This window comes from Amblyomma maculatum, chromosome 4 (genome assembly GCF_055883805.1).
Source record: "Amblyomma maculatum isolate TAMU_Amacu chromosome 4, ASM5588380v1, whole genome shotgun sequence".
Classification (NCBI taxonomy): Eukaryota; Metazoa; Arthropoda; class Arachnida; order Ixodida; family Ixodidae; genus Amblyomma; species Amblyomma maculatum.
The window spans coordinates 104,372,573-104,399,602 of record NC_139347.1 but is presented as its reverse complement, the minus strand read 5'-3'; the positions used below and the strand labels follow the sequence as shown (position 1 = coordinate 104,399,602).

At 43.9% G+C, this 27,030-nt stretch overlaps 2 protein-coding genes across 3 annotated transcripts in view; one reads left to right on the top strand and one right to left on the bottom strand.

Annotated features, from left to right (window-relative positions):
• The first annotated feature begins 2,741 nt into the window (after positions 1-2,741).
• Positions 2,742-18,824, top strand: LOC146191907 (uncharacterized). Its single transcript, XM_084600004.1, has 4 exons — positions 2,742-2,910; positions 9,844-10,061; positions 16,434-16,698; positions 18,334-18,824. The coding sequence occupies exons 1-4, from the start codon at positions 2,899-2,901 to the stop codon at positions 18,646-18,648; spliced, it is 810 nt and encodes a 269-aa protein (XP_084456130.1). The 5' UTR covers positions 2,742-2,898; the 3' UTR covers positions 18,649-18,824.
• Positions 18,825-25,600: 6,776 nt separating this feature from the next.
• LOC146191906 (uncharacterized) overlaps positions 25,601-27,030 on the bottom strand; it is a 28,348-nt gene continuing 26,918 nt past the window's right edge. The window contains exon 4 of one of the 2 annotated variants that reach the window (XM_084600002.1): positions 25,601-26,072. In XM_084600002.1, the coding sequence (XP_084456128.1) occupies positions 25,758-26,072 (315 nt within the window). In that variant the 3' untranslated portion in view covers positions 25,601-25,757. The remainder of the gene's footprint in view (positions 26,073-27,030) is intronic. The other variant, XM_084600003.1, reaches the window with a different exon arrangement.

Genomic DNA, 27,030 nt, shown 5'->3' with positions numbered 1-27,030 from the left:
ACACCTTTCCTTTAGAGAGCCTAAATGTTATTACTGAATATCAGAGACAGCAAATGTCTTATTGCAATTTATCATCATTGTTTTTATACCTATGTGGTTGACTAGCCCTTCTTTGTCTGTGAAGTTTTTGAAAGTATTAAAAGAGCTAGAAATGAGTAGATATGTGCATACATTTGCATCGGACTGATATATATTTTTTATTTGATTTCGAGACATTAAAGTATCTGCAGGCGGCTGCAAAAGAAACTTTATTGCAGGCTTTCAAAAGAAACAATGTACAAACAATTCAAAAATTTGCAGGTTCTAGATAACTCGCTCTTGGCTATGTAACCTTTTGAAGGGTAGGCTTGGGCTGCTTTATAAAGGAGGCATCTGAGGAAGACGATAATCAAAGAAGTCTCTGTAACCTTGCACTGGACTTTGATTCTCATTATTTGCCCACTGACACTGCGTTATTCAAAACATTAAACACTCGTCTGAAAACAAATCGGGTCCCGCGACAGTCCGCAAAAGTTTAAACGAGCGACATAGTGAATAGCGACTAATAGAACCAAACGCTGAATACTTTCAGCAAGTCCACTACAAGCGACAAAAAAAGACAGGGCTACCATCACGGAAGGACGCGGCACGAGCAGTAAGATATGTCGGCATCTGAACTGCAAAGTCAGGCAGCGTGCGTGGCGGTGCAGTTTTGTATGTTTGCCAGCTGTCTCAATATATTGTCTCAATAGCAGTCTCAATATTTTTCAATGCTTTTGTACACTCCGCCTTTCTTCGTGTTAGGGCCAGTAATGCATACACAGGGAAATGCTTTTTCTGAAATTGCTAAATGCAACGCTAGAAATTTAATCGTGTAGCCGTAAATGCTCAGTTACCAATCATGGTACTTTACATGACTGTTGTACACCGCGAAAACATTTCTTTCGTTTCCAAATTCTATCCAGAGCTTGTTCTTATACCTCAATAAAATAGCTCCTCATCACAAACGTTTAATTCTCAGAATAAAGCAAATGACTGCACTACCGGAAGGCCTAGTTTGTCTACATATACGAAGATTTTTTTTTTCCCCTGGGGTGGGGGGGGGGGGGGAGGGGGGGGAGTTGAAGACTGATTACCAACAGCGTTTCCAGGTTGTTTTCAACGACATCGCCGCGTGGGTTGAAAGCCTCTCCACGGAGGCGCTCGACATAGCAACTGCGCAGCATTTGATAAAAGAGCCCCGAAAGCTACTTCAAGACTGATATCCCCTCCAGGCTTCAAGTTCCAAGACACGTGCGTTGGTTAAGAGCAATGGCACCTTCAGAGTTGTTCGCAGACAACCTTTCAAAGAGAAAGCCTTTATTATTGAACTTGAAGTTTCTGCACTTTTGAATTCAGTATAGTGCTAACCAACAGGAGAAATAGAGAAAATTATTCTTTCATTATTTCGGACTCTGCCCCGCGCATGCTGTTAGGTACCTGCAAAAGTTAGAAGCAAGTAAAGGATCTGCCAGTTTGTGTCAACAATACTGCCAGAAACAACTGTCGCCTTAAATGCGCTCAGCAAGCTGTTGGGCACGTAGTTTAAGTGAAATGGCCTCTCGAAATGCAGTTTGAGGCGTACGAAGCTGCTGAGTATCCATGAAAAATACTTTGAAGGGCTTTCTAAAAGGAAAGCCCTTAAAAGTATTGTTCATGGATGGAAATCACGCAATCGAATTAGAATGAAATAATAGTCAAACCAGCTATGTTGAAACTTGTTGAGGAACTCCACAGCGGACAATTTTCCAGTGATGTTTAAAATAAGGATGCAGGTGGACGCTGTTTATTATTTCCAGGTTTCCCGTACACACACAACACACAACGCCCTCTTGAATGAAAATGTTCTTTTACAATGGCGACTTCAGAACCGAACTGAGTCCGCGATCAGTTCGTTCGTTTTGACCAAGTGCAAACACCTTCGATAATGGTTATGCCAATATTACCACATTCATCCGTTTTAGAGCTTAACATCATTTCGTAAGGCAGGCATGGATCGCAACACGTGCTCACATACATTATATAGCTGAGCGTCGTGCTCGGGGAATCCACGTTTGGTGTGCTCCACTTAAGCGCCTATTGCTACCCCTTTATCGCATATAGGACAACCACTGTGTAAAATTTGCATGGGAACTCAGGAAGCAAAATGCAAAGATTAATTGATGACCTAGACAGGAAAACCGGACAGGTTTGGTTTAAAAGTTAATATGCAGAAAACTAAGGTAATATTCAACAGCATCGGGAGTAAACGCCTGTTTACGGTCTCTGGAGGAGCAGGCTCTTCAGTTTTTTATTATGTACACAGGCCAGTGCTTTTGCAATTACAATATTGGTACTGCATTTATACTTACAGCTGCTAAATGATCTATCAGTGAAGTGTAACCGGACTTGGAGAGGTCGGCAAAGCTCGCATCTTAATTTAAAAATGCGGAAGATTTTCATTAATATGTGTTTGAGCACTTGTCAGTGCCCAATAGCACATCTGACAGTACGGGTTTGTGCCTTGTTCATTAACTTGTGAACATTTGTTCAAGACTACTAGGCGCAAGCCATCAAAGATCGTCGATCGGCATAATTAGCAACAGTTAAATAATGGGGGCTAGCCCATGCTTCACCGCTGAGATTCGCTCACTTCTGCGCAGGATCTCTGCTGTATAATTACCGGTTCAAGCTGGCGGCGTTTAAATATCTACGTCAAATGTATTCCCTTTTTTTCGCTTCTACCAAACGTTCATCTCTCAAGCTAAATACAAGTCGGTGATAAAAACATTTGCGTTAAAGTGCTGTTATCATGGTTTTATTGCGCGTGTGTTTCCTACGCACCGTATACTGCCTCTGATTCTCGCCCACTGCACCTGTTGCCAGCCAGTTCAGGGGTGAATGCACTCTCAGGTGGGCTTTCTTGCGTCCGTTTCCTGCTTGGATCCGTTGCACCCGATGGCCAGATTCATCCGTTCGCATGAGAAAATGTGGTGCCCTAATTTAGCAATAACATATCGGGAATCGTGAGAGAGGCATCGTTACCCAGCTGTGGCTCGCATTCGAAATAGAACGTTATTTACTGTCGCACATTAGGTGAAATTATTGCAGGGTATTAAAGCCCGAGGCAACAGTACACACAGAAGAGTATTTGCAAAACAGTGATCAGTCTACGAACCTGAGGGGTTAGATCTTTTCAGCAAAATGCGAGCGATGACCGCGGTCGGAGTAAGTGCTGGCCATCTTTATTTCTTTCTTGGGGAACGATGTGAAAAGCGAGAAAGATGAGGAGCGCGACGAAAATAAACATTGATGACTGTAGAGTAGCTGTAGAGTCAGCCTGTGGTATAGTCAGTGCTCCGTTTTGTGCACTATTTTGGGGGCCTTACATTATTTCGATGTCACAAAACGTCTAAAGTATACCAAAGTTTTCTTTTATAAGGTATTGGAGTCAGAGAAGGGAGCATTTTGCTGGCTAACTGACTGATTGCTTTATTTAACTATACGTCTGTTTAGTCATTCGCTGGTAAAATTGTGACCGTCATGGGAGTTAGCGCCTACAGCACTGGTGAAACACAAACTTAAAAATGCTGTACTGGAACAACATAACAATGGGAGCCAAAATACAGCTGTCCCATTAGGGCGACGCTTTTGAGAACGAAGCAATTCTCTTTTGTGAATTATTTACAGCAGAATGTCTAAGTAAGCCCCGAAACGAATCAAATTAATTCAAATTAAATACATTAATTAATTTGCAGCTTAATATCACCGCGTCGAGAACAGCTGTGCGCATCAATTGTATTGCATGACTGTCGTACAAGCTTCTCTGACAGTCAATAGATTATTCCAGTCGTGTTCACTGAGCTGGTATGTGCCGTGTGCTTATGATGGACGAGCGTCCGCCATAACCAGCGTATGTTAATCGATGTGGGCAGTGCGCCTGGTCACTGTTTTCGCGGCTTGACCAACCCAACGTTACCGGATTTACAACGTGTCCCTAAATGCGAGCCAGGTCCTTGTCAGGCTGACTGGCTGACAGCTGTGTGCTTGTCGAGATGCTCACACCAAGCTGATGGCCCACTGCATCTCCAGTTCCCCAGCAATATAGCATTGTTCATCGATCTAGCCGATATCACCACATCAAAGCGGCTCTGATGCCATTGGCAGGACCTACCAGCTTTCGTAGCGCCCCCTTGGAGAGACGGGAATCGCACCCACCGGTGCATTAAAATCCAGAGTAAGACACGCTACTTCTAGATTATGCAGGGTAGGTAAGTTCGTATGTCTTTGTTTAAGGAGGGCTTTATGACTAAGTTCACTGATTTTTCACATTATGTGGAAGATTATGGCTGGACATTAATGAGGATGTGCGAGTTGAAGCCGTACGGACAATCGAAGGGATTGTGCACCTAATCAGAAATTTCCTTAACCACGCCCTAGGCACCATGCAGGAACCCAGGGGGAAGCACTTGCGGCGAACACGCAGCGCTGCTAGTGGGTGCCGGAATAGATGTGGCGGGCGAGTCGCGCCCGCCTGGCCAGGGCGTAGCTGCGTGGTTATAGGGTATGGCTGTGCGGGCTAGTGCACTAGAAGAAATACCGGGGCGCGCCCCCGATTAAGGTAGGTGTGGGAGGAAAGTAGTCAAGATCCGTGCAGCTAAATGATGGCTGTTTGAGCTAGTTGTGGTGAAGTAGCCAGTATGGGAACAGCAAAATAGACAGGGAGGAGCTGTGAGTATTATTATGCCTTTTATTTCAAGCTGCAAACAAGCGAAGTAGCGAAGGCGAACAAAAAAAGAAAACACGGACGTGCAAGAACAAGCGAAGCAAAGGTGCGAAGGGGAGATTATAAAAATAGAATAATAACGTTGAAAAATGCACATTTCTGACCAACACCCTCATATACATGTGGTGTAACTCCACAAAAAGCTAGCGGTTCTCAGTAGCCGTAAGCTCGCTTGACTCTGGCTATTACATTCTGCCTTTCTTAAACATTGACGCCCAATATAGGGCTCAGTAAGACTTGATGAAAAAGCCAGCACTATCTGCCTGAGGCCTGAGCTCTGCGTGCCTCCAGATCTTCCGATTGGCCCTGGAGAGAATTTTGCGCACAGTCTTGTGAAAGTATTCAGAATATTGAGTTTGAACGTTGACTGCCATCACCTTGAATTCTGCCGAGACCACAATCTCTTGGTGGTGGGATGACAGAGTGTCATCTTCACGTCTTGGACTGTAATTTCAGCATGACGGTCCGACATTCCACTTTTCCACATACCAAGCAGGGCCATAGACATAAACAAATCATTAAGAGCTCACCGTGGTGGTGCAATGTTTATGGCACACGGCTGTTGTGCCCAATGATGCTGGATCAAATCCAGGTTGCGGCGACCGCTTTTCGATACAGAGAAGAGCTAGGTGCCCCTGTGCTGTGCGATGTCATTGCACGTTAAAGAAGCCCAGGTGGTCAAACTTTCCGGAGCAATCTATTACAGCGTCTCTCATAACTTGAGTCATTTTAGGATGTTAAACCCCAGAAATCAAACCAAACCAAATCATAATGCACAGCACAGTTTTTTCGAACAGGTGAAAAGCGAATACTGTATGGCGAGATTTTAGAGTCCTTCTTTAGTGTCCACTGCACGGCGTACCAGAAAAACACAGCATCACGATATTGAACAAATTAGTGGTTGATGGGTCCTGGCTTGCACACAGATAGCAATTCATCAGTTATGTCCCAAACACCTTTTTGGCGTGAAGCCATGCCTTACCAGGGGACATTTATGTGTGCAACTTGAAGAAGAGCGTTTTTACTGCTAACCGAATGCACATGCACTTAATTAAAAACCTCGGTCATCATCTGCCTTCTGGTTAGGCTATACAGGCAATCTAAACAAAAGCGCGCAGTGAAGAAACCGAATGTCCACGGCCTCCTTAAGGAATTCCATAGAGACTCTTCATCCGTCTGTCAAGTAGGTACAAATAGATATGGCAGGTGACAACTCAGACGCCTAATATAAGCACAGATGCTAAAAACGCAGCCTTTATCAATTCCAAAAAGAAAAAAAACGCGAAACTAGCATATGTGGCAGCAAGTAAACAAAGCCTAAGTAGCCAAACTTTAAGGGAAGAAACAGTTTTCACGACGCATGGGTTCCCACCAAAAGCACCACACGAAAATTGCGAATATTCTGTGTATTGCCAGTACCTTCTTTTTCGCACAATATAGAACTTGCAGGGCGTATAGGCAAGCTTTGCAAACAAGAATGGTTTGGGCATTTGATCTCGAGCGAACATCGAAAGTTTCCGGCCCATCCACGCATGAGTTTATCGCCTTTAGCTACGATTTTCGATTCCCAATATGCTCCACTTTTGCGCACCTGATGGAGAGGAAAACCAAGATAGTTTAGGGGGCCAAACATTCAACTTCTGTCCTCGAAAAGTATTGGCTTTGTACCCCAGTGACCCAACCAACAAAATTCCTCTGGATTTATCCAAATCAAGAGCCGCACCTGATACCGCACGAAATTTTTCATTTAAATGCAAAACCTTGCGTACATCCTTTTGGTCAGAACAAAAAAGGGCAACGTAACCAGCATAGGTCAAAATCTCGATTTCGCATTGAGCCAGGGAGGAACTTGTTAGTAATGCGCTGTTAGTGATGCTGTGACAAAGGCGTTCAAGGTATAGGGCAAACAACAAAGGTGACAATGTACACCCTTGGCGAACAGATGATTTCAGCGGAATGGGTTTGCTCAACTCTTGGTTAACAATTAGCCTTGTATAAAACTTCTTATAGTACAGCCTTATGCCCTTGAGCAAAATGTCACCAATAGTTACATGCTGCAAAATTGTGACCAAGAAATCATCTCGGTCATTATCAAATGCTTTCGCAACATTAAACTGAATGATAGTTTCTTGACCAGTCTCATCCGATACTGTCTCCAATACCGAAAGTGCAATACTGGTAGGAGTTTGTATACTGTGGTCCCTAATGGCACAGACGAGCCTGGCGTGACTGATTGTTTGTTTTTTTTTTTAATAAAAAGCTCAGTTACGCCGGGCTCGTGAGGAACCGATCGTAATTTTTGTCAAGTGTTAGGATAACATTAATTATGAGAACGATCATGCAGTGAGTAATAATTATAACGATGGTGGTAGCAATGACAATGATGGTAATTCAGTCGATAGTGATGACGATGACAGTAGGAATGACAATGACGATGCAATTGGTGAAAAAAATTATGTAATGTGGCTTTCGCTATTTCCGCTCTTTAGAAGACTTATGCGCAATCCCGTAATTGTTTCACTCTCAACACCAAGAACCGCAATGTGCCGACGCAAGGCTTTCCTCTGGGTGGGAGTCTCAATGCTGTTGCGTTCGCAAAGTCACCCAATGGAGTGGTGACAGGTTAGTCACCCAGACCCGTCCCTACATCGCCTTTCCATCACCCCACTCCTTGAGTGTCTGGCTGTCGTCGGCACAGATGGAAGACCAGCTTGCCTAGATTAACTAGACGCAGGATATGTTGAACGCCTAATCTGCATTCTCAAATTACGTCTTTCTACCTACTCTCACCCTCCCTCTCTCGCTCTCTCACTTCTGCTGTCCTTGAAGGGGCCAGTACACGCTGCCCTATCATTGGAAACCATCTTTTTCAGAGCCCGAACGTCACACTCGGCGGATTTTTCTGCGGCGCTACAAGCGTTGAATTTGCCAGCGCCACCATTTGCCGGCGTTACTTGGCTTATAGGGGCGCGATACGAACGGAGGAAGTAGATTTAGATGCATCGCTTATGCCAGATTTTGCTTAGCGTCAGCCGCAAGTTTGGAAACTACAAAAACTCATCGCGCGCGTAAATAGGCGCGAGATACAGATACGTTCAACGGTCACAACCACTAAAAATATTTGGAATAATCAATGGTCTTTAACCTTGCATGTTATGCGATTGCTAATCAATAGCTACTAAACGCGCAAAAATAAAATTTGAAATTAGCCATAGAGTAGCCAGAGATCCAACCTGAAACTTTTCGCGCCAAATAGGGTCGTAAAATAATTGATCTGGCGCAAAGTAGCCATTAGCGGCGACCTAGCTTCACAACATGTTATTCCGAGTTGCGTCTGTCAAAAAAGCTGTTGATTGGTAGAGAGGTTAATGATGTTTCATGATTATGTGACAAGAGTGCGGATATTCGGTCGCTGATTGGTCGAGAGGGCAAACACGTAACATGACATGACCGAGCTAACAGGTACTCTGGCAGGTGGCAGATGATGTGGCCAAGTTCTGACTGGTCTGTTTAAAGGGGTGAGATTGCGAGACATAGCCAGGTTTGCAGCTGTGCTGGCACTTGCATGACTGCAGATGCGGTGGTCGCGTGGCAAAAAAAAAAAAAAAAAAAAACACAAAAGGAGAGTGTGGGTGACTGTAGGCGGGCGTTTAGATAGTGGGTAGAGGCGTACGGCATGCCACATCTTGCTGGTATGGATCGGGAGAGAGGAGTGCGAGACGGCGTGTCATGCGATGATTGAAGATCTAGACCACGCTACACATTTGAACGCTTTCCACCCCTCAAAAACAGCTGCTACTCAGTCCGGGGATGAACAGTGCTGTTAACACTTGCTCCTCCGCACCAACAGCATAGAACGTCTACAGCACTTTCTATTTCACGAATGTGTACTCGAAGCCACCAAGCTATATGTTATGACGCGAAACAGTCGCAGCCTGCAGAAAAGGCGGTGAAATATTCCTAGGGTGCTATTGGTCTGTTTGCCTCTTCCTGACCGCTTTCTTCATGAGGTTTTAGATGCCATCTGCATCAGATCCTTACGTACTGAATTTCACATTTTAAGGAAACCAAGTTGGTCAATTTATATTACTAGCCTTGCTGACAGAGCTGACCTCCTTGCGTCTCATGTGCATCAAGTTTTGCAGTCACAACGCTCTTATGGACTGAAGCCTCGTAAAAGGGAACAAAAAAAAAAAGAAACTTAGTAAAATGATTACTGTTTTGTTGTGAAAAATATAAACATGACGATCATACACATAGAACAAAAAGCATTGGAGGACGAAATGTCCTCGGGAGGATTAGCAAAAACAATTTGTCAAAAAGAACAGTTACTCTTGTATGTCCTGTGGGCAATAGATGTAAACTAGCTTGAATATTTGTTTCCATTTCTTTGTTCAGACAGAGGTGGATGCCGGTCTGTGAGGGGACTGCATACTATAAGTACACGAGGCGAAACGTATATTACATACTTGAACTGCTATTTCTTTATTCGGTCATGTAACTGGAATAGGGCTATTTTCAGGGATGGTGGTATTCGTGCAGTAGACATCATTCGGGTGCATGTAAACCTAGCATCACGTTTTAGCCATGGCGCAATGGACAGTGCCCCGTGGCGCTTTCTTGTAGCCGTTAAAAGAAATTTCAGTAAAGTCATGCGTACCATATAACTGCAACGGTGAAAATAAAAATGGGTGTTTATTGTACAATTTCAAGCTAAAGAACATTAATTAAGTTACAGTGAGTAGAGTCGATTATAAATTCAAGTTTCTGTGTCGGCTTAAAGCTAATATTCAATATAGGGTAACTAACTTCGAGTCATTTGAGTTCTGGACTGTTCGGAATTTTTTTTTCTATCAGTCCATCTCAGTTTCTCTTTTGCTAATAGAGACAAAATATTAAGAAAAACCAAATCAGTATTATTTTTTCGGCGAATCTATTTTTCGTTCATTTCCTACTATTCTGCCTTTATACAGCTTCAAAGGGTGAGCAAGGCAGCCTGAAAGCAGCTAAGTTAGGTCAGGATTGTCGTTTAACTACAACTATGCTGTTTCCACTTTCAGGTGCGTTTAAACACAGCCGTGTGGCTGCTTTCTACCAGTTGTGTACTGTTTGGTCATCCCTACGGACCATGTCACCGAAGCGTCATACCTGAGCCATTATGCGAGAGCTACAAGATTGTCGACCTTTCCTATAGCTTCAACAATAGTACTGTCTACTGGAACGATGGCGAATCCTATAAGCTCGACGTAACCATTCACAACGCAACGAGAGCTGGATGGTGCGTACTCTCAGCCACATTATTCCAGAAATTATATTTCACTGGTGCAGACCAGAATAAACCATATTGACAAGTCTCAAGCTAACATTCCCCTGCAAACAGCTTAACTATACGAAATATATCAGTCGATACTTCAATTTTTAATGTGCAAATGCATTCTGTAGTTTGCAGGTCCCGATTTCACCCATGCCCCCCCCCCTCCTTCCACCCCCCTATTTTGCTGAGCAGGTCCAAGCTCAGCCAGATTACAATAACGAAAGACAGTGTGCAAGTTCAGCTTTCTTGAGCATGCCAGTTTATTATGAGTCATTTGTGCAATACTGCGTGATGCAATTATCAACACACAGAAGAGAATGATGTAATTCTCAGAAGCATAGCAAAATCATTTTTTAAAGTTCATGTACCTTAGTTCCCTAGACAACACCTCTACTATATTTTTGCCATTGAATTAAAACTCGCGAACCTACAAGCGTGCTTATAGAAGATATGCGAATACATTGACAATATAGTTTCGTTTTAAATTACGCTAAAGAAAATGCTTTCAAAACACTTTACCTTTAAAAAATGGCGCTTTCCGTCAATCTGAGGATTTCGAGGTTTCCTTTGCTCATCCTGCACTGCATAATTGGGATGATAGATTATCTATGGCATGCTGTTCTGCTTGACAGTAGAAGAAAGGGAACAAGAAACATTAGCAGCAAACGAAGAAGATAACACGGATAATATACAGGATATTTCATCGGCCATTCGTACGAATCTGTTTCTTCGAACCTTATAGCCACCTTCTTAGTTGTTTTGATGAGATTTTACTTTATTTTCTACAGATATTTCTAATTTTAGAGCACAGTGCGGTTTGCTACCGCTTACCTTTTTCAAGATTAACATACCGCGTCAATTTTAAACACTGTTATTTTTTTTAATAACGTTGTTTATTGCCTCAGGGCATAATGAAATATGTAAACACTTAAAGGGGGTATTAAATGAAAGAAAAATGGTTAGCTGTTATAATAAAGTTCAAGAGAGAGCGATGATAAGGCCCTTGAGTCCATGCAATGTATGAAGATGAGTTTCTTCACTGCTTCATCAGGTCAAATGTTCTCATTTTGTGTTCAATAACGCATAATCAATCCCCGGGCACGTTGAGTTTCCCCCTCTGGCGCACAAGAATACAGAAGGTGCCGTAGTTAAGGACTGCGGAGTAATTTCGACCACCTGGCGATACCTAACTTGCCCCGCCGCGGTGGTGCAGTGTTTAAGAGGTTCGACATACTGTGCGAAGTACCTGGGTTCTAATCCGACCGCCGGTGACTGCGTTTCTATGAAAGCTAAACAGAGAGGTTTCCGCATACTGTGCGGACTCAGTGCCCGTTAAAGATCCCCAGGTCATCGAAATTACTTCGTAGTCCTTGCACTACGGTATTTTTCCGCTTTTATTCTAAGCTTCTTCCGTTCTTTTGCAGCGCGGTTAGGGTGCACACAGAAAGTAAACAGGGGATGGTTGTTCCTGGCCCTATGGGGCGGTGACTGGTAAGTCAACGCCGCTTGCGGCGTGGGCCAGCCTGCCACCAAATTTTTATCTGTTGTTAGCCGTCATTGCACCCGCCACCGCTTAGGTGGTGGATGACGGCTGTGGCGGCGCGCGCCTTTGTCTCCCTCTTCTTTTCCTTTCTTTACTTTCTCTCATGTCCGCACGAGGCAGTAGAGGTGGCTCAGCTGCAGAGCCAGTAGCAAGCCCGTGTACTTTCTTTTCCTTACTCTACAGCCACAACAAAAACACAGAAAGTGTGACCGATATTGCGCCTTTCCTTTCCTGAAAACCAATTATCATTATATTGTCAAGTGGCGGTGACAAGGTCGATGACACAAATGAAGAGTCTGTGATTGCACTGAAGAAACTCTTTATCGGGCTGACTTGCGCCCGCAAAAGAACTAAGCAACTCGGCGGCGGCGATAGCAACAAAAGTGCGCGTCGATCGTCGAACAAAGAATGCCCATCGCACTCGTCAAAGCTCAATTTAAAGGCTGCTCAGAACAATCTAGATAACGTCGCAAACTGCTAGTAGCACAACCTGGAACATTGTAGAAACATACGCGACTGATCGGAATCTTCGAGATAGATCTTGGCGAATCGTTCGCGACAAAGAAAATGATAACGCATCGTATCGTGACAACGAGCATGAACAAACACGAGATACAGAATTGATAAGCGCGCCAGAATAACAATGATAAGGCCGCATGCCAGCGGCTGTCGAACAGGAACAAATAAAGATTTAAAAAGTTCACGGCAATATCATCTTTAACGTGCACAGAGATCATGCACACAGCACGCAGATTCCTCTCTGTTTCGCCTCCACCCAATTGCAGCCGCTGGCGGTTGGGTTCGAACCCGAATATTCCGGATGGTAGCTGGACATTTTAAGCATTGAGCCAAAGTGCAATTAACGATTTTACATGCACTTCATGCTTTTTAGCTAAGGAAGAGGCGGAGCGGCTATAGATACACCCAATGAGAGGTCGGGGCGCCTCATAGTTACGGATGCCGTGGCCCATATCACAAAACTGCATTTGTTCATCAGGTCGATGTAGTCATCGGCGAGCCAAAAAACGCTGTAAGAAATTACGAATCGTGGAGGATGACAGAAACTGCCATCCGTTTATTAAACAGGGAAGGAGGACCCAGAGGGCTGGTTCGGCTCGTTTGGCACTAGCACGCCGTGGACGTACAGGAAACGAGGAGGCTCTTTCGGTCACCCGAAGTTTCACTTACCGCTCAGCTCCTCGAACCTTCCAAAATACCGAAACTATAAACAGCAAAGAGGATGAGCATGCATAACAGGAAATCACACTACATACTGCAGTCTAGATCGACATATTTATCCGCCACCGGACAGAACCCTCAATACGAAATAGGAGGTCGTGTGGAGAAAATTACAGACAAGGATTTTTCCCAAGCCAGTACTCTACAGCAAGTGGCATCCTGAAGTATTCAGGTCAAAGTTAAAATTTTGGTACGAGGCAACAGCCTTGGTCCGCACGCTGTGGACATGTCAGACTAATATGACAGCTCGCGCACTTTAGAATCCTTGGTTGCTCTGCAGCCCAGATCCTAACATCCAGCAGGACATCACCGGTCAAGCCCTTGCTGCTGTTCTGTGCCCCAAGGAATTCCAGCCGACCGCTAGGAGGGACGGGGGAGAGAGATTCCTCTAATAGCATTCATTGACTGGTGCTGCAATCTCTCTCTCTCTCTCTGTCTCTCTATTTCTCTCTCTCCTTAGCTCGGCATGTGCAAGGCTCAACATACTTCACTGGGTCTGACTATGCGAAGTAGTGCTTTCGCTATTAAATAATTTGATGTTTAAGCTGGTTATATCAGTGATACCATGCGAAAGGTCTGCTTAATTAGCAGACCAAAGCCCGTAAGCTGTGACGTCACGATGGTACGGGCGAATCAAAGGCAAGGCACAAAAGATCAAAGATTGTTGCCAGGCTTCAGGCGTCAGTATGAATGCTTTCGCGCTGTCTTCTTCGGTTAGCATTTGCAGCGATTTTCGCCCGGCACAATGAGAGTTGCCCAAAGCCCGGACATTTGTTGGGGATTGATAAAGTTTTAAGATGACGACATCAGTACAATATATAAGGCTGAAATAAGGTGCTAGAAATCATATCATAGGAAGCACGTCCATAGTACGAGTAAAATCCGCTTTTTATGAAGCGTTGTTTGAGATCTCATAACATGAAAGCCATATGATGCAGCTCATTAGCATACCCAAAGAGGAAAATTTCACGCATAAGTCATAGCGCAGTCTAGGTTCAAGTAGTTTGTCACGAAATAGATGTGTGTCTGTGTGTGTTTTTTTCGCCGACAGATGTACTTTAAGTGCCCCGCTAAAATATACTTTTGCTGATGCAATAACATCGAAAGGACTATGACTTGTTATTGAGCTCTCCGCTACTGTACTATGATCCAGAAACACATTGACGTAAACCCCGATCTGTACGACGGAGTCATTTTAGGTTTATCTAAAGTGCGCAAAATATTGGGAGTAGTATTCGCAAAGCTTCACATTGGGGATTGTTGTAGAACTACGTGTTTATAGCAGACGGGTCTTTCCACTGTTCCGTCTGTTTTGTTTTTTTATTTGTTTGTTTTTCCAAATCATAATCTACGATGCCCCAAGCATCTGTTTATTTATTTGATCATGCCTAATATTCGGCGTACTTCATGAGAACTAGGAAGTTACGGCAGGTCCGTAGAAGCCGTGAAGTACGGCGGAATATTATGCTGAATTGGGCCAGCAAAAAGGTGACTACAGCCTCTGACTGTTAGGGCATCACGATAAGATATGTAATGTTCACCCTACGAACACTTTCTGAAATTTGAGGATAAGGTGATTCCAGTCTTTGAATGTCTGGACAAAACGTTTTGAGATTCGCGATGGCCAACCTATGAAGGCATTCTGAAATCCTAGAGCAGATCGAGTTTGCATTAACCATATCTTCGCTTCCAATTATAATTCTTGACAGTGACTCGCGGTTTCTCGATAGGGCGTTATAACCGAAAGCATCTCTGCTTTTTTTATACTAATAATTTCTGGGCAGGAGCATTTTTCAGCGCGAAGCTGTATTTACAATCAGTCTTTTAGCATGTTTTAAAATGATTCCCTCAGCAGGCTTTTCTTTTTTTTGCAAATAACGTTTTTGCGATCGTCAAAAACGTTCCCTATTGGTCTTTTATAACAGTTTAATTCAAGCGATGTGGGCGATGTTACAGTGATTTTGAGTGATTTTTCTCGTAATACCACTGTTTGTCTCATACAGTTCCCCGGTTTTTAGCCCAGGTAGGAACGAGCTTAAACGAGATGGTTCCTGGCCCATTTTTAACAGAAAAGGTCACTAGGTAGTAAACGCGGTAAAAACAGATATGCTGCTCTAAACACAGCTCATACAGAGACGCTCAAGGGAGAACATAGGGGTTAAACAGGGGCGTTATCAGAAAAAGAAACTGAGAGGCTCGCCTGGCAAGGTTGCAAGCGCACCATGGTAAATCCGCTAGCATTCAGTTTATTTTAAGCAGAAATCATACTTATTGTCCCGTGAGGAAACCTTATTGTAACGCCATTGTAAAATAAGCATTTAACAGGGGTGGAATGCAACTACAACTTGTACATTTTTCCACCAATCACACGCGCGCTGAAAACAAAGTGCATCATGCGTTCAAATTCTTCCATCTTGAGTACATTGTTGCATCTCCAGCTGTTGCCTGATTGTCTAATGGTGCCTAACAGTTCCGCATATCTTATCGATCTAATTTTATGGACGCTCTCAAGCATAGAATACTTTGGTAATTTATTTTGTTCACTTTTATTTCACTTTGGTTACTTGCCACTTTCCCAGTTCTCTTTATTGTTAATTGTCAATGATATTATTTGTTTCTATTTTAAACCCCGTTACTCTCGGCGTGAAGGGATATTTTTTTTTTTAATAACCACTAGTATTTAATATAATTAGGCTTCTATATTTGGCTCATTAGGCAATTGATATGCTTTTGAGACCAAGAAATTGGTGCCTAGCATATCCCAATAAATACCGACACCCGATAATATCTCAGTTGCTCATTCTCGTCCTTAAACCAGACAAATTCTGCAAGTAGAAGGAAGTCGTGTACCTGGCGCAAAAATACGGCCGAATAAATGTACCAATAGAAAAAGATGTGAAGCATTCGCGTTTTCCCGCTTGGTGGAAATGCGTGAGCAGATGCCATCTCTCCTTTCTGCGTTCATCGTGCGAGTCGGATAGATCTTGTGATCATCTACTCGCATCTGCAGCTTCAACTTTAATGCTGAAGTACCATTTTTTTTTTTCGAGCTCAATCTGACACGGTCAGCATTAAGACGCAGTCATTCGAAATGAGCCATGCATTCGTCACTCTACCTTCCTCAGTTTCTGTATCTATTCCGCCGTATACTACTCGTATTGCTGACTGCAATACCGGATCCACTCAGGCATTGTGTAAGCGGCCACTCAATATAGCGATACAAAATTCTCACTTAACCAAGCCGTGCGAGCACGCGCGCCAGTGTTCGCACGCCTGAGTGTAAGCTATATAAAATGTTAAAACGCACGAGCATACTGGTTACTTTTCCCCGCACTTATAAAAATCGTTTATCCGGTGACATACATGATGTATGCATCACGTTCTAAAGGACACATCTGGAGCTGCTTATTACACTGTCATAAGCTGTCATACGCTGTGCTGTCATGCCCTTAGTTCAAGCCTAGCATCGTTCCAACTGCCTCAACTTGACCTCCATAATTTTGTGCAAGCAAAAAATGGTCAATGGCAAACTAAATCGTTGTCTTCTGTTCCAGGTTTCAGGTGGACAGCATGTCAGAACCCATTCACGGAGGTACCCACTTGGACTCACCGGTGCACTTTTACAAGGACGGTTGGGACGCCACTCAGATACCGCTTGAGAGGTTGCTGTTCCTTCCTGTAGCTCGCGTTGATGTGCAGGCGCAGGCCTCACAGAATTCTGAATACTTACTTACTGTGGATGACATCCTGAAGTGGGAGCTTCGGAACGGGCGCCTTCCGGATGGCTGCCTCTTTGTGGCCCACACAGGACACTCTAAGGTAAGGCTTTCGCTTTCGCTTAGGACAATAACTAGCCTGACGGGAAAAACATACTCTTCGTGTTTTTGGCCTTCTTCCGGTGTAACAGTGATACCGAAGCACTAGCCTATCCCTCTACATATCCCTTAGTATGTCCAATTCTATATCCAGTACTATTCATCGCTTGCTTAGAGGAAGTATTCAAAGATTTGAAATGGGAGCAGTTAGGGATAAGGGTAGCTGAAGAATACCTCAGTAATCTGCGATTTGCTGATGACATTCCCTTGCTGACTAACTAAGGAGATGAGCTGCAAAGTATGATTGGTGACCCAGACAGGAAAAGTAGAAGGGTAGAATTGAAAATCAATATGCAGAAGACTAAGGTAATGTTCAACAGCCTCGGGAAGGAACAGCAGTGTACGTTAGGTAGCGAAGCACTGGAATTAGTAAGCGAATATGTCTGCTCAGGACTGGTAGTAACCGCAGATCCGGACCATGAAGAGGAAATGAAAAGAAAAATAAGATTGGCATGGAGTGCATTTGGCAAGCACTCGCAGATTATGACTAGCAACATACCGGTATCGCTCAAGAGGAAAGTATACAACAGTTGCCTCTTGCCTATACTCACCTATGGGGCTGAGGCGTAGAGGATAATCAGGAAGGTTCTACTTAAGTTGAGGACAACGCAGAGAGCTATGAAACAAAAAATGGTAGGGACAACATTAAGAAATAGGAAGCGTGCAGAGTCTGTCAGAGAAATAAGTCAAGTTACTGACGTTCTAGTGGAAATTAAGAAGAAATGGGCAGGGGCAGGACATGTAATGCGAAGAGAGGATAACTGATGGTCGCTTAGGGTAACAAACTGGATTTCAAGAAAAGGAAAGCGTAGCAGGGGGCGGCAGAAAGTTAGGTGGGCGGACGAGGTTAAGAAGTTCGCAGGGGTGAAGTGGATGCAGCTAGCACAGTACCGGGTTAATTGGAGAAATATGGGAGAGGCCTTCACCCTGCAGTGGATACAGTCAAGCTTATGATGATGATGATGTCTAATTCGGGGCCCACCTTGAACACATCAGCAGGAATAGCACGTTCTCTGAGCCCTATATACTGCCTAACCTGCTAATATGTAAACTCGAGGACAAACGTCTGTGGACCACGCAAATTGCAATCAAAACGTGTAACTCTCATATCGGCCAGGAGTCTCGGACTATACTTGTCGATGTGAAAGTTCGAGTTTAGTTCTTTATTGTGTGCTAGAGAAATAAGGTGATAATTCGTTTATACCGTGAACCCAGAACAAAATCTCCAGCCATACGGTCAAGAAACTTTTGTCACCGATAGTACACTCTCAAACGGTCGAAGCGTAGAGGTGTTGCTTCCAAATTTGTCGGGTGAACTCTTGTGGCATCCGTGGATGCCCGAGCTTACGAAAGGAATAGAGACAGCTCTCCCTACTACTAAGAAATCAGAAGTGTGGGCAATGCAGTTACGCATTACGAAAGGAAGCACTCTAGCATCTGTAATCTTCATAAATGTCGACAGCATGCATCCGTTGTGAAAAGTGCAAATATCGGTGCGTTTTCGTCTGAGCCAAATTGAATTTACTCGTTGCGGTGGTTGGTGACGCAATAGGTGTTAATTATGGACACACTCCCACAGCATTGGCCCAACCGCACGGCATACATGGGAATTGACTCCAACGGTAACAAGCACTTCCCGGCGATAGATCCGGATGCCGCAGTTTTCCTGGCGAACAAGCGAAGCGTGTTCGGCGTAGGCTTGGACACTCCGTCTGCGGACGCCGGCAGTGGCTCGGCCGCTCACCGAGCCTTGATGCGCATCAACGTTTTCGTCCTGGAAAACCTTGTCGGCCTAGAGCAGATACCTGAAAGGGGAGCCTACGCCCTGGTGCTTCCTCTCAAACTGGATGGCGCCAGCGGATCACCCGTACGCGTGGTTGCCCTGGTGCCATGAAGCAGAAACAAAAACAATGCTTTTATTTGTCTTAATTGTTCAGTTCATTACCGCAATACAACAGGAGTGTAGAACGGTAACATCGTTATACCTGTCACGTGGACCTTCACGATAAAGTACAGTAGTCTGTCTACGTTAGACAAAAATTTGTGGCCACGATAAATAAAAAAAAATGTTGCTTCTATAATCTTCATTGATTTTCCTTCACTCTTGTTGCTGATCACTAGAAAATGTCTTTCCTAATCTCATGTTGGTGGCAGCTCAGTATCTGAGGGCCGCAGCTGTTCCTTCGTGCTGGTCTTTTCGGTGTCATCCGACTCATCGGTTATTCAATAGGTTTCACTTGTTTAGCAGTATCCCGTAATCATGTTTTCACCACATCAAACCTCAAGGTAAGTAATGGGGGCTGGTATTTTCTTTCTTTACTGCATTTTGTTTTTCTGCGATTGTCACGACTCGATTTTGCTATTAAGTCTTGTAAAAGGTGCGCTGGCATCCTCGACCTTTGGCAAGGTCTTGGCGGCGCCCTTGACATCCCGCTTGGAATGGAGCCACTTACAGACGTTACACGCTTATCATCACTGCTTACTGTGAGATTTCAGTGTCGCTAAGAATTTGAAACTTCCGTCGAATGACCTTCCTGAAGATTGGAATACGTCCAACCGGGTCTTTCTATAGTAACTGGATATGCAGGCCAGCTACTGCCTAACTTCTGGCAGCAGATTGTGCTTTATTTTGTTGCGCTCTCAAGCTTCTATTTTATTGTTATGGAGGCGCGTGGCCCATGTCGTTATCTTCCACACTCACTGCGTCTGCTATCCGGGCCTCCTGACATCGCTGTAGCTTTCCTTCGCCGGAAAAAAGAAACCTTCGGGTAGTCGAGCTATTTGAATCGAACCTCGATTTGCACAAGTCGCAGACCTCATAGCACTGCTCACTGAACCTCCGATCTGACTGACTCATGACAAGTGACGATGGCCATGTGTAAACTAGTTATATTCTACTACACATTATATAAACCTTCACAACTAACAGTCCAATCTTACTGCCATATCACACGTTATATTCTGCTTCCATGTTTTGCTTCCACGTTTTGTGGACACGTTTCCGCGAACATAGCCAGGTAAGGCTTTCGCCTTAATAATTGACGCAGGATTCGAATAAGGTCCCCGTAACATTTTTCTTGAAGGACTGTTCGAAAAAAGCTGGTCCCACAGCGATGCTGCGAATCATTCTAAAGTATGCGCGTGGTAATGCTTTCAGTGCCGCTACGCGGTCCGTTAAAGTAGCAGTTATCATAATGCTTAACGGGGTCTGTAATATCGAACGACATGGCAAGACTTATGCAAGTTCAACAAACCTTGTTTTCATGCCCGATCTCGGAAGTCGGGGCTCACACTTAGCTGTCGCCTGCTTCATATCCAAAGGTATTGTTACAGACGGATGATTCTCGTCATCAATGAACAAATATATAATTTTTCTGCGCGGCTAACTTCACGCACAGATAGTTCACATACTGTATTCGTGTTGTAAGTTAGTGTTGGTTCGTTGAACAGCTTATTTATGCACCTATGCATAACTTCATGTGTTACATAGTCTTGCCAAGCATCGCCAATGAGGCTTCAGCGTCTCAGAGTGTTGCTCTTTTTTTTTATATATTCGCAAAAGTGGCGAATACTGGTACCAGTATTTGATTAGTATTTAATTCAACTCTGAGTTATTTGGTAGTGAAGCCACACTATTCGTATTCAGTTCGCTAGGAAAGCTACATTATTCGTATTCCATTCTGTTGTGGAATTGGTCACTCACCGAGTAACATGCACTTTCTAAGACCCTATCAGTGTAATATGTGCTATTTTAACATTGTACTATTGCAACGTGCCATCAGACCAGCCTACCTGATTCCACCGAAAAGAAAGGCGTCTTAAAGACCTAAAGACTTAAAGGCGAAATATTAATAGTTTTTCGGTATAGTCGTGAGCATGTCGTAAGAGGTGATGCAGTTACACACACACAAACACAACGAACTTTAGCATTTCGCGCTATTTCGGTCTGGAGCCATCCTACATGAACGCTTGCTAGCACTCGACACCTCATTTTTTTTTTAACAGCTGTCTTTTCAGATAAGTATACTTTAGTAATACACTCTGAAGGGCTAGTTTTTTCATATTAATGGAACAAGTAAAAGGAAGTCTGCGCCTTGTTTGTTCCTGTGTGTTTCTTACGTCCCGTCTTTTTCGCGCAATTTTACTCATTCACGTATACTTTACAAGGGCTAAGAGTCAACTAATTTGCATTATACGACATTATTAATCACCTTCCATATCAAAGTCTTTCTTCTTCTCGTGCTAATTAAGAACAGCTTGACGAGTTCAAGAATTCAACAACTCCACCTGTTTCCAAACAGCGAAAGTACCTCACCCTGAAACCAAGACGTATACAACCGTTGCGTTTGCAGTTAGGAACCAATAACAAGGCGTGAATTTGAATGGGATCCGCAATATACCGATATGATTTTATTTTACCCTCGCACGCAGGTTGCTGGCGTGCTCCTACTCTAGGCCCCAGGCGCCATTTGTCGTCTCTCATGGCTCGGGGTCTGCGAGTCGCACGGGAGCTGAGCATAGAATCCGTGTTTTTGTGCAAGCGTTCTTTAATTCTTTTGTTAACGCACTCTACTACGAATTTAGGTCACCTCTGTACATCGCCACTCAAATTATTTTCTATTCCAGATAGTTTAAAGCTGCTTGAAGTGCATTATTTCCTAGTTTACGCGATATCCGTGTGCAATCTACCAGGAAAGTTACGGACTGTAAATCGCAATATATAATCAGATTGCTGCAGTAATGCATTATTTATCTGCTGCTCACATTAGATAAATGCATGGGTGTAATTTTTACCTTTCTATTTTGTCAATTATAATGTAAATTTATTGATTTGTCTAGATGGGATTAGATGTAGGCGCAGCAGGCGCTGTGGCTTGAACAATGCTTGGGTAAAACGCATGTTTTCCGTCACCAGATAGGTTGTCTTCGGTTTCCCTTTACCGTTCCTTTAAATACAATAACGACTACGGACAATACAAGTTGGTGTTTCGGTTGTAACGCAATGGGACTCTCCTCAGCTTAATCTGGCTGTGAGTCATCATCTGTACTCAGGATTGACGTATTCGTAAACTATACCCAGATGATATGAGGGACCCAGAGTTTTCGTGCGTTGTTGTCGTAATGTTCCTGGAGTGACGACTAAGTTTTAAAATAGCACTGAAAGAAAATGATGTAAATGGCTGCCTATGCAACTAGTTTTGATTAATAATATAACTGCGCTTATAATTGTCTGTATGTTTGCTCAATGAAATGTTTAGCGCTTGCCCACGAAACAGTCATTTTAGCCTGCCTACATCTGGAACAACACCGGTGACACCAAGAGTTTAGGGTAGTTTAGCACTTGCAGTTTCTTAATGTCTTTTTTTTTTATTTATCCTACGAATAAACACCTAATTTCGCTCAAAATGATCCTTTGTAATGATCTACAGATCTATGTACAAATTTCTGACTTAAGCAAAATTGTTGGCGATCATATAGAAACATGAGAATTATCCTCATAGAAACCTCATTCCGATGACGCTTTCGTACGTGTTAGAACGACGTAACTATATACTCCCAATTATGTTTGCTAAGAAAATTATCTGATGCTGCAGGATGCCAACACCGCTAAATGTTGTTTACACTATGCCCCACTGCTTCCTGTAAGTGAGCGCAAGACGCCGCCTCCACCGGTGTGCTTTTGTACGCCATCACATGCAAACCGCACACGTCAAGAAGCATCTGACTTGCGATCGTGCTTGCATCGTACTGCAAGAAGCAGCGTTCACTTTCAGCACTGTGTGTACGCGCTTGTCGAACGCTTCTCCTGGCTTCTTAGTGCACTTACTACTTTTTATCCTTCCCATTAGGCTTAAAAATACTGCCTCATAACTTTACGAAAGTTTAATAAAGCTATGAGTAGCAAAGGGTAGCTTTGGTACGTCCCGTGTTTGCTCGCGAATGCATGAGAAGGACACATTGCGGAAGCCGTTGCCTCACCCGGGTAGCTTCCGCTGCATTGCAAGTAATGATGCAAGAGGTGCAAGAGAGTTCTTCGTTTGTGTGTCTAATACCAAAGTGAAATAAACAATGTAAGCTGCACTAATATACAAGGCCTCCGGCTGCAGTAGCAGTATTTAGTCAATCCACTGCAAACCTTTGCAAGAAGCGAGTGATGCGAGCTGCCTCCAAGTCTCAAATATCTCAACAATAGCACTTCCGCAAGTGCGGCCCGGTTAACAAATAATTGCGTACAGAATCAACGAAAATCTGGTCTGGCGGTGTCTGCAGACTGCATAGAACATCTAAGAGTAGAAGCAACATCTGCAGTTGAATGTGGCCCTCAAAAACACTACTTTAATAAAAGTTCACGTCGTTCGGAAAGATTATATATACGTCCCGAAAAGGTTCTTGCGTGAACAAGTTAAGACACCGTCTCTAATGATAACATGCTTTATCAAAACCATCTTAATGACCGGTGTGAGCAGCTGAACTCAAAATACCATTGACTTTATTGCCCATACCCTTACTGACAGTGCATCTTCTCAGTGTAGCTGTAACCAAGTCGGCCTTGTGTGTAACATACCAGCTAAGCGAAAAACTGAAGGTCTGTACTTGGACCAAACTAGTCGCAGTATCTCGTTGACACAGCGATTCGCTCAATTTCTCTAACAAGCTTAAAGATTCCCACAAGAAATCTGCCCACCATCATCACAAACTGCAAAGGTAAGCAAACAAAGCAAAGCACAGCTTTTATTTAGGCTATATTAGCCAAATAAAATAAGCATCCCTCAAAATTATGCGAAGCACCATGCTTAATAATTATATTTGATACGTTTGATACCGCATACTATAAAACAGAGTTCTCTGGAATGTAGTTTGAACGGAGATGAACTATCGGCACTCAAAGAGGCATTTCACTTTCGAATTGAAATCAATAACGCAGTTTTTCTGGCATTGAAATTATAAAACTCAACCCTTCCTTGTAACGCCCACAGTTTACTTGTATTTGCCGCCACGATGGGACCCGCTTTCTAAACTTATCACGTCTTCACCGCCACTCCTCACACCAGCTCGCTGGTCGGAGCAGCGCGTCGGGGCTATGTTTAGGGCTGCCAAGCGAGGACCCGCGAAGAAAGAGCCGCGGAGACAACAGATCCTGCTCGAAAGGGTTATTTGAGAAAGGGTTGAAGCAGGCCGTTGTTTCTCGCTGGTAGTAAGGTCACTCCCAGTGGGTGCTCGTGGAAAACGGCAATGCGCCGTCTCTCTAACCGCTTGCCCGCCTAAAGTTAGGTTAAACAGCGGATGCATTGGGATGCATGCATGCAATGACTTTTCCGGTTTGTTACGCGTAATCTAGCAACTCTTTCACTAGCCTGCCGCAGAAACAACTTCTATCCGAATTGCAAATTGTAAGAGCTACCAAAATTGCAGGCATCTCCGATATGTCTCCCAGACTTTAAGAGCTTACTGTATTGCTGGCCTATTTGATTGTAATCATCGCTCACGAATTTGAATAATATGGACAACGTTCATTGAAGATATTTGGACTTGACTGGAGTTTCTGCAAATAATAAGAAAAAAACTGATATCGCCCGCAGGTGCAGTTATCCAGAGTTGGCCTGAGTAGCTGAAACAATGGGCTGAGCACCCTGAGCGCTCCAGACAGGCTTGGCGATGAGTGCACAAACTTCGTGGTTCCTTGAAGACACCACGTTGTCTACTCGTTAAAGTGGACTTTTAAAGAAAAAAGCATTCTATCCTCTTCGAATAAAAGACCGCATAATACGGCATAACCTTCAAAACCAAATCGCATCCCGCTGATCTACCAAGCCGGGTTATTGGTTGCCCCTTCGTCCGCCAGGTAGAGCAGCATGTCGAATCAGCCCCTTGACTTGCTCCTGCGAACACTGTGCTTACAAGCGACGCAGTGTCTCCTGAATACCAGAAAATTAGGCATGCACAGATATTTAACTATATCTCAAGAGGCGTAGAGCTTAATGAGCTACCTCGTGCTCGATGTTCCTTTTTTTCTTTATTACTACAGTATTTTGCGCACATAAAATCTTAAAGTACGTGAGATAAATACGTCAGTCTCCATACAATGATGCCATTTCTCGAAATGCTCTAACATAACATTTTACTGCGCTGTGTGTAATTTATATATTCTCAAATCTGCCTGAATCATAAGCGCACAACCAATGCCATTTAAGCAGAGCAGTAAAGTTTACATATATATGTCAGAGTGGATGCATACGACTGGTCATCTTAAGTTTCTATGCGACTATATGCATATAGTTACGAGGAACAAGCTTGCAGAATGAATTTAAATCATCGCCGATGCTTTCCCGCAATTGGCGAATTACACCTTTGCGAATGACATTCTTCTTGTTTCTGAAAATTACTTTGAGCTGCATTTTCGCGACATAATACAAGTAGAATGCCATATATTAGGCATAAAAGTAACCAGACTCCCGCACGAAGGCGAATGCATGGCGCGTTTGCCATAAGCGTTTGGTTAAACACTTTTGGGGGCAAGTCTCGCACTTTAAGATAGACACTTGTTTCACACTTCGCTTCGATCGTCCCTCAGTGCAACTAAACGTGGCTGAGAGGGTGTGTGCAAGAATGCACGTCAGCCTCTGTCGCTGACCATGTTGAAGCGACAGTGAAAGCAGTTCTCAGATTCGTTGGATTCAGGTGCATCCAAGCACATTGTTTGGTAACGTACCGCCACAACCGACAACAGAAACTAAAATCTATATCTGGAGGGAACAACGACACAGACAGCAGGCGGATGTTTCTAAGGTGCTGCTGACGCCTGGACTGCGCCGAAAAGCAGAAAGTGGCATACTATAGGGACAGTGTCAAGTAAATGAATGGTTTATTCTTGACTGGATTATTGGCATACCGGACGCAGCAACATCCCTGGTGAGCGGAAAAATTAACCCTCAGCATGAAAGCACGAAACCTTTCTATTTTCAATATACAAATCATTTATACAACGCGTCATTCGGGCATAATTCAAGGTAGGAGTGCGACGACGCGTGTGGGGGCGCCACCGGCACCATCGATCTTCATAGGCATTACGATGGCGTGAGCGCCGACTGCTGGCACGAGGCTCAAATCGGCCAAGTTTTCCAAGATGTAGACATTTGCAGCAGCCAGCAGATGGTGCGACCGAGTGGCACCGTAAAAGTCCACGGAGGCTGTTTCGATGCCGACGCCGGCCAGACTGCGTTGCCTTGTGAGGAACTCGACCGTCGCTGGCTCGATAGCAGGGATGTGACGAATGCCGTACTGGTCCACGCCGTAGAAGGCATTGCGATTGTTGTAGTACTGTGCAAAAGAAATGTCGACAATGAAATTGCAATTCATACTTATGGAATTGGCTGCGCAAACTAGCCACATCCTGTTAAAAAAATAAATACTAGTAGCTCTGATTATTTCTCATAGAACGCAAATACAAAGTAACCTATACATTCAGCGCGGATAAATCTCCTGAACAGTAACATAATTATCGGCTGTGAATAGACTTCACATGTGTATATTTCTATTATATACTTGAACTAAGAAATAAGCTACATGGTAGGAGCCCGACAGGGCCTCATATCCGTAAAAAAGAGATTACGCCAGAGTCATCGCTTTGCTCTGGTGCAATATTTGCGTATTATTGCCAAACTTGGCACATACTCATCGGTTATTACACTATTGAAAGAAAACTAACATCCTGATTGAGCTAATCGTAAGGAATCCTGGGCACGCCTCTTTCCATAGAAACGATCCCACTAAAGCGTTAGCGTGGACTCTCGTTAACCGGGAACCGGAAGAAGAGCTTTCCAGCCCGGCCGAGCCATTACCAGTACCACCGAATTACACACTAATTCTCATCCCTGCTGACACGAGGAACAACTACGGTCACTGCCACACTAGCACCAGAGTAGGAAAGTGTATAGACTCATTTCCCCATGTCCTCAAATACGTTTTCAATCCGACGACATACTCTTCCCACCCTTTCAGCTGACCAAAACCAAACTTGCCATTTCACTTTGAACAGCCACCTATAGCCACCTAACCAACCTCAAAGCTCCAACTTCAGTCTTTCTTCCCGTGAAGTTGGTGTTACCAGCACACACCCACCAGAACAGCAACGGCCGATCTAAAAGGCCTCGGAATCACGGCATAGAGTAGTGTCCTTCGCTGAGGGCTTCAATCAGGGAAGACGCCAGAAAACCCTAATGGCTAAATGTCGCCTGGTTCTTTCAATCCAAAACAATTGTGGTGTGTCTAGCCTGGT

What these genes read in the sequence shown, in the direction of transcription:
- LOC146191907 (XM_084600004.1), top strand. An exon ending in AACGCAACGAGAGCTGGATG is followed by an intron (nt 10,062 to 16,433) that starts GTGCGTACTCTC and finishes CTTCTGTTCCAG; the next exon opens with GTTTCAGGTGGACAGCATGT. An exon ending in CCCACACAGGACACTCTAAG is followed by an intron (nt 16,699 to 18,333) that starts GTAAGGCTTTCG and finishes ACACTCCCACAG; the next exon opens with CATTGGCCCAACCGCACGGC.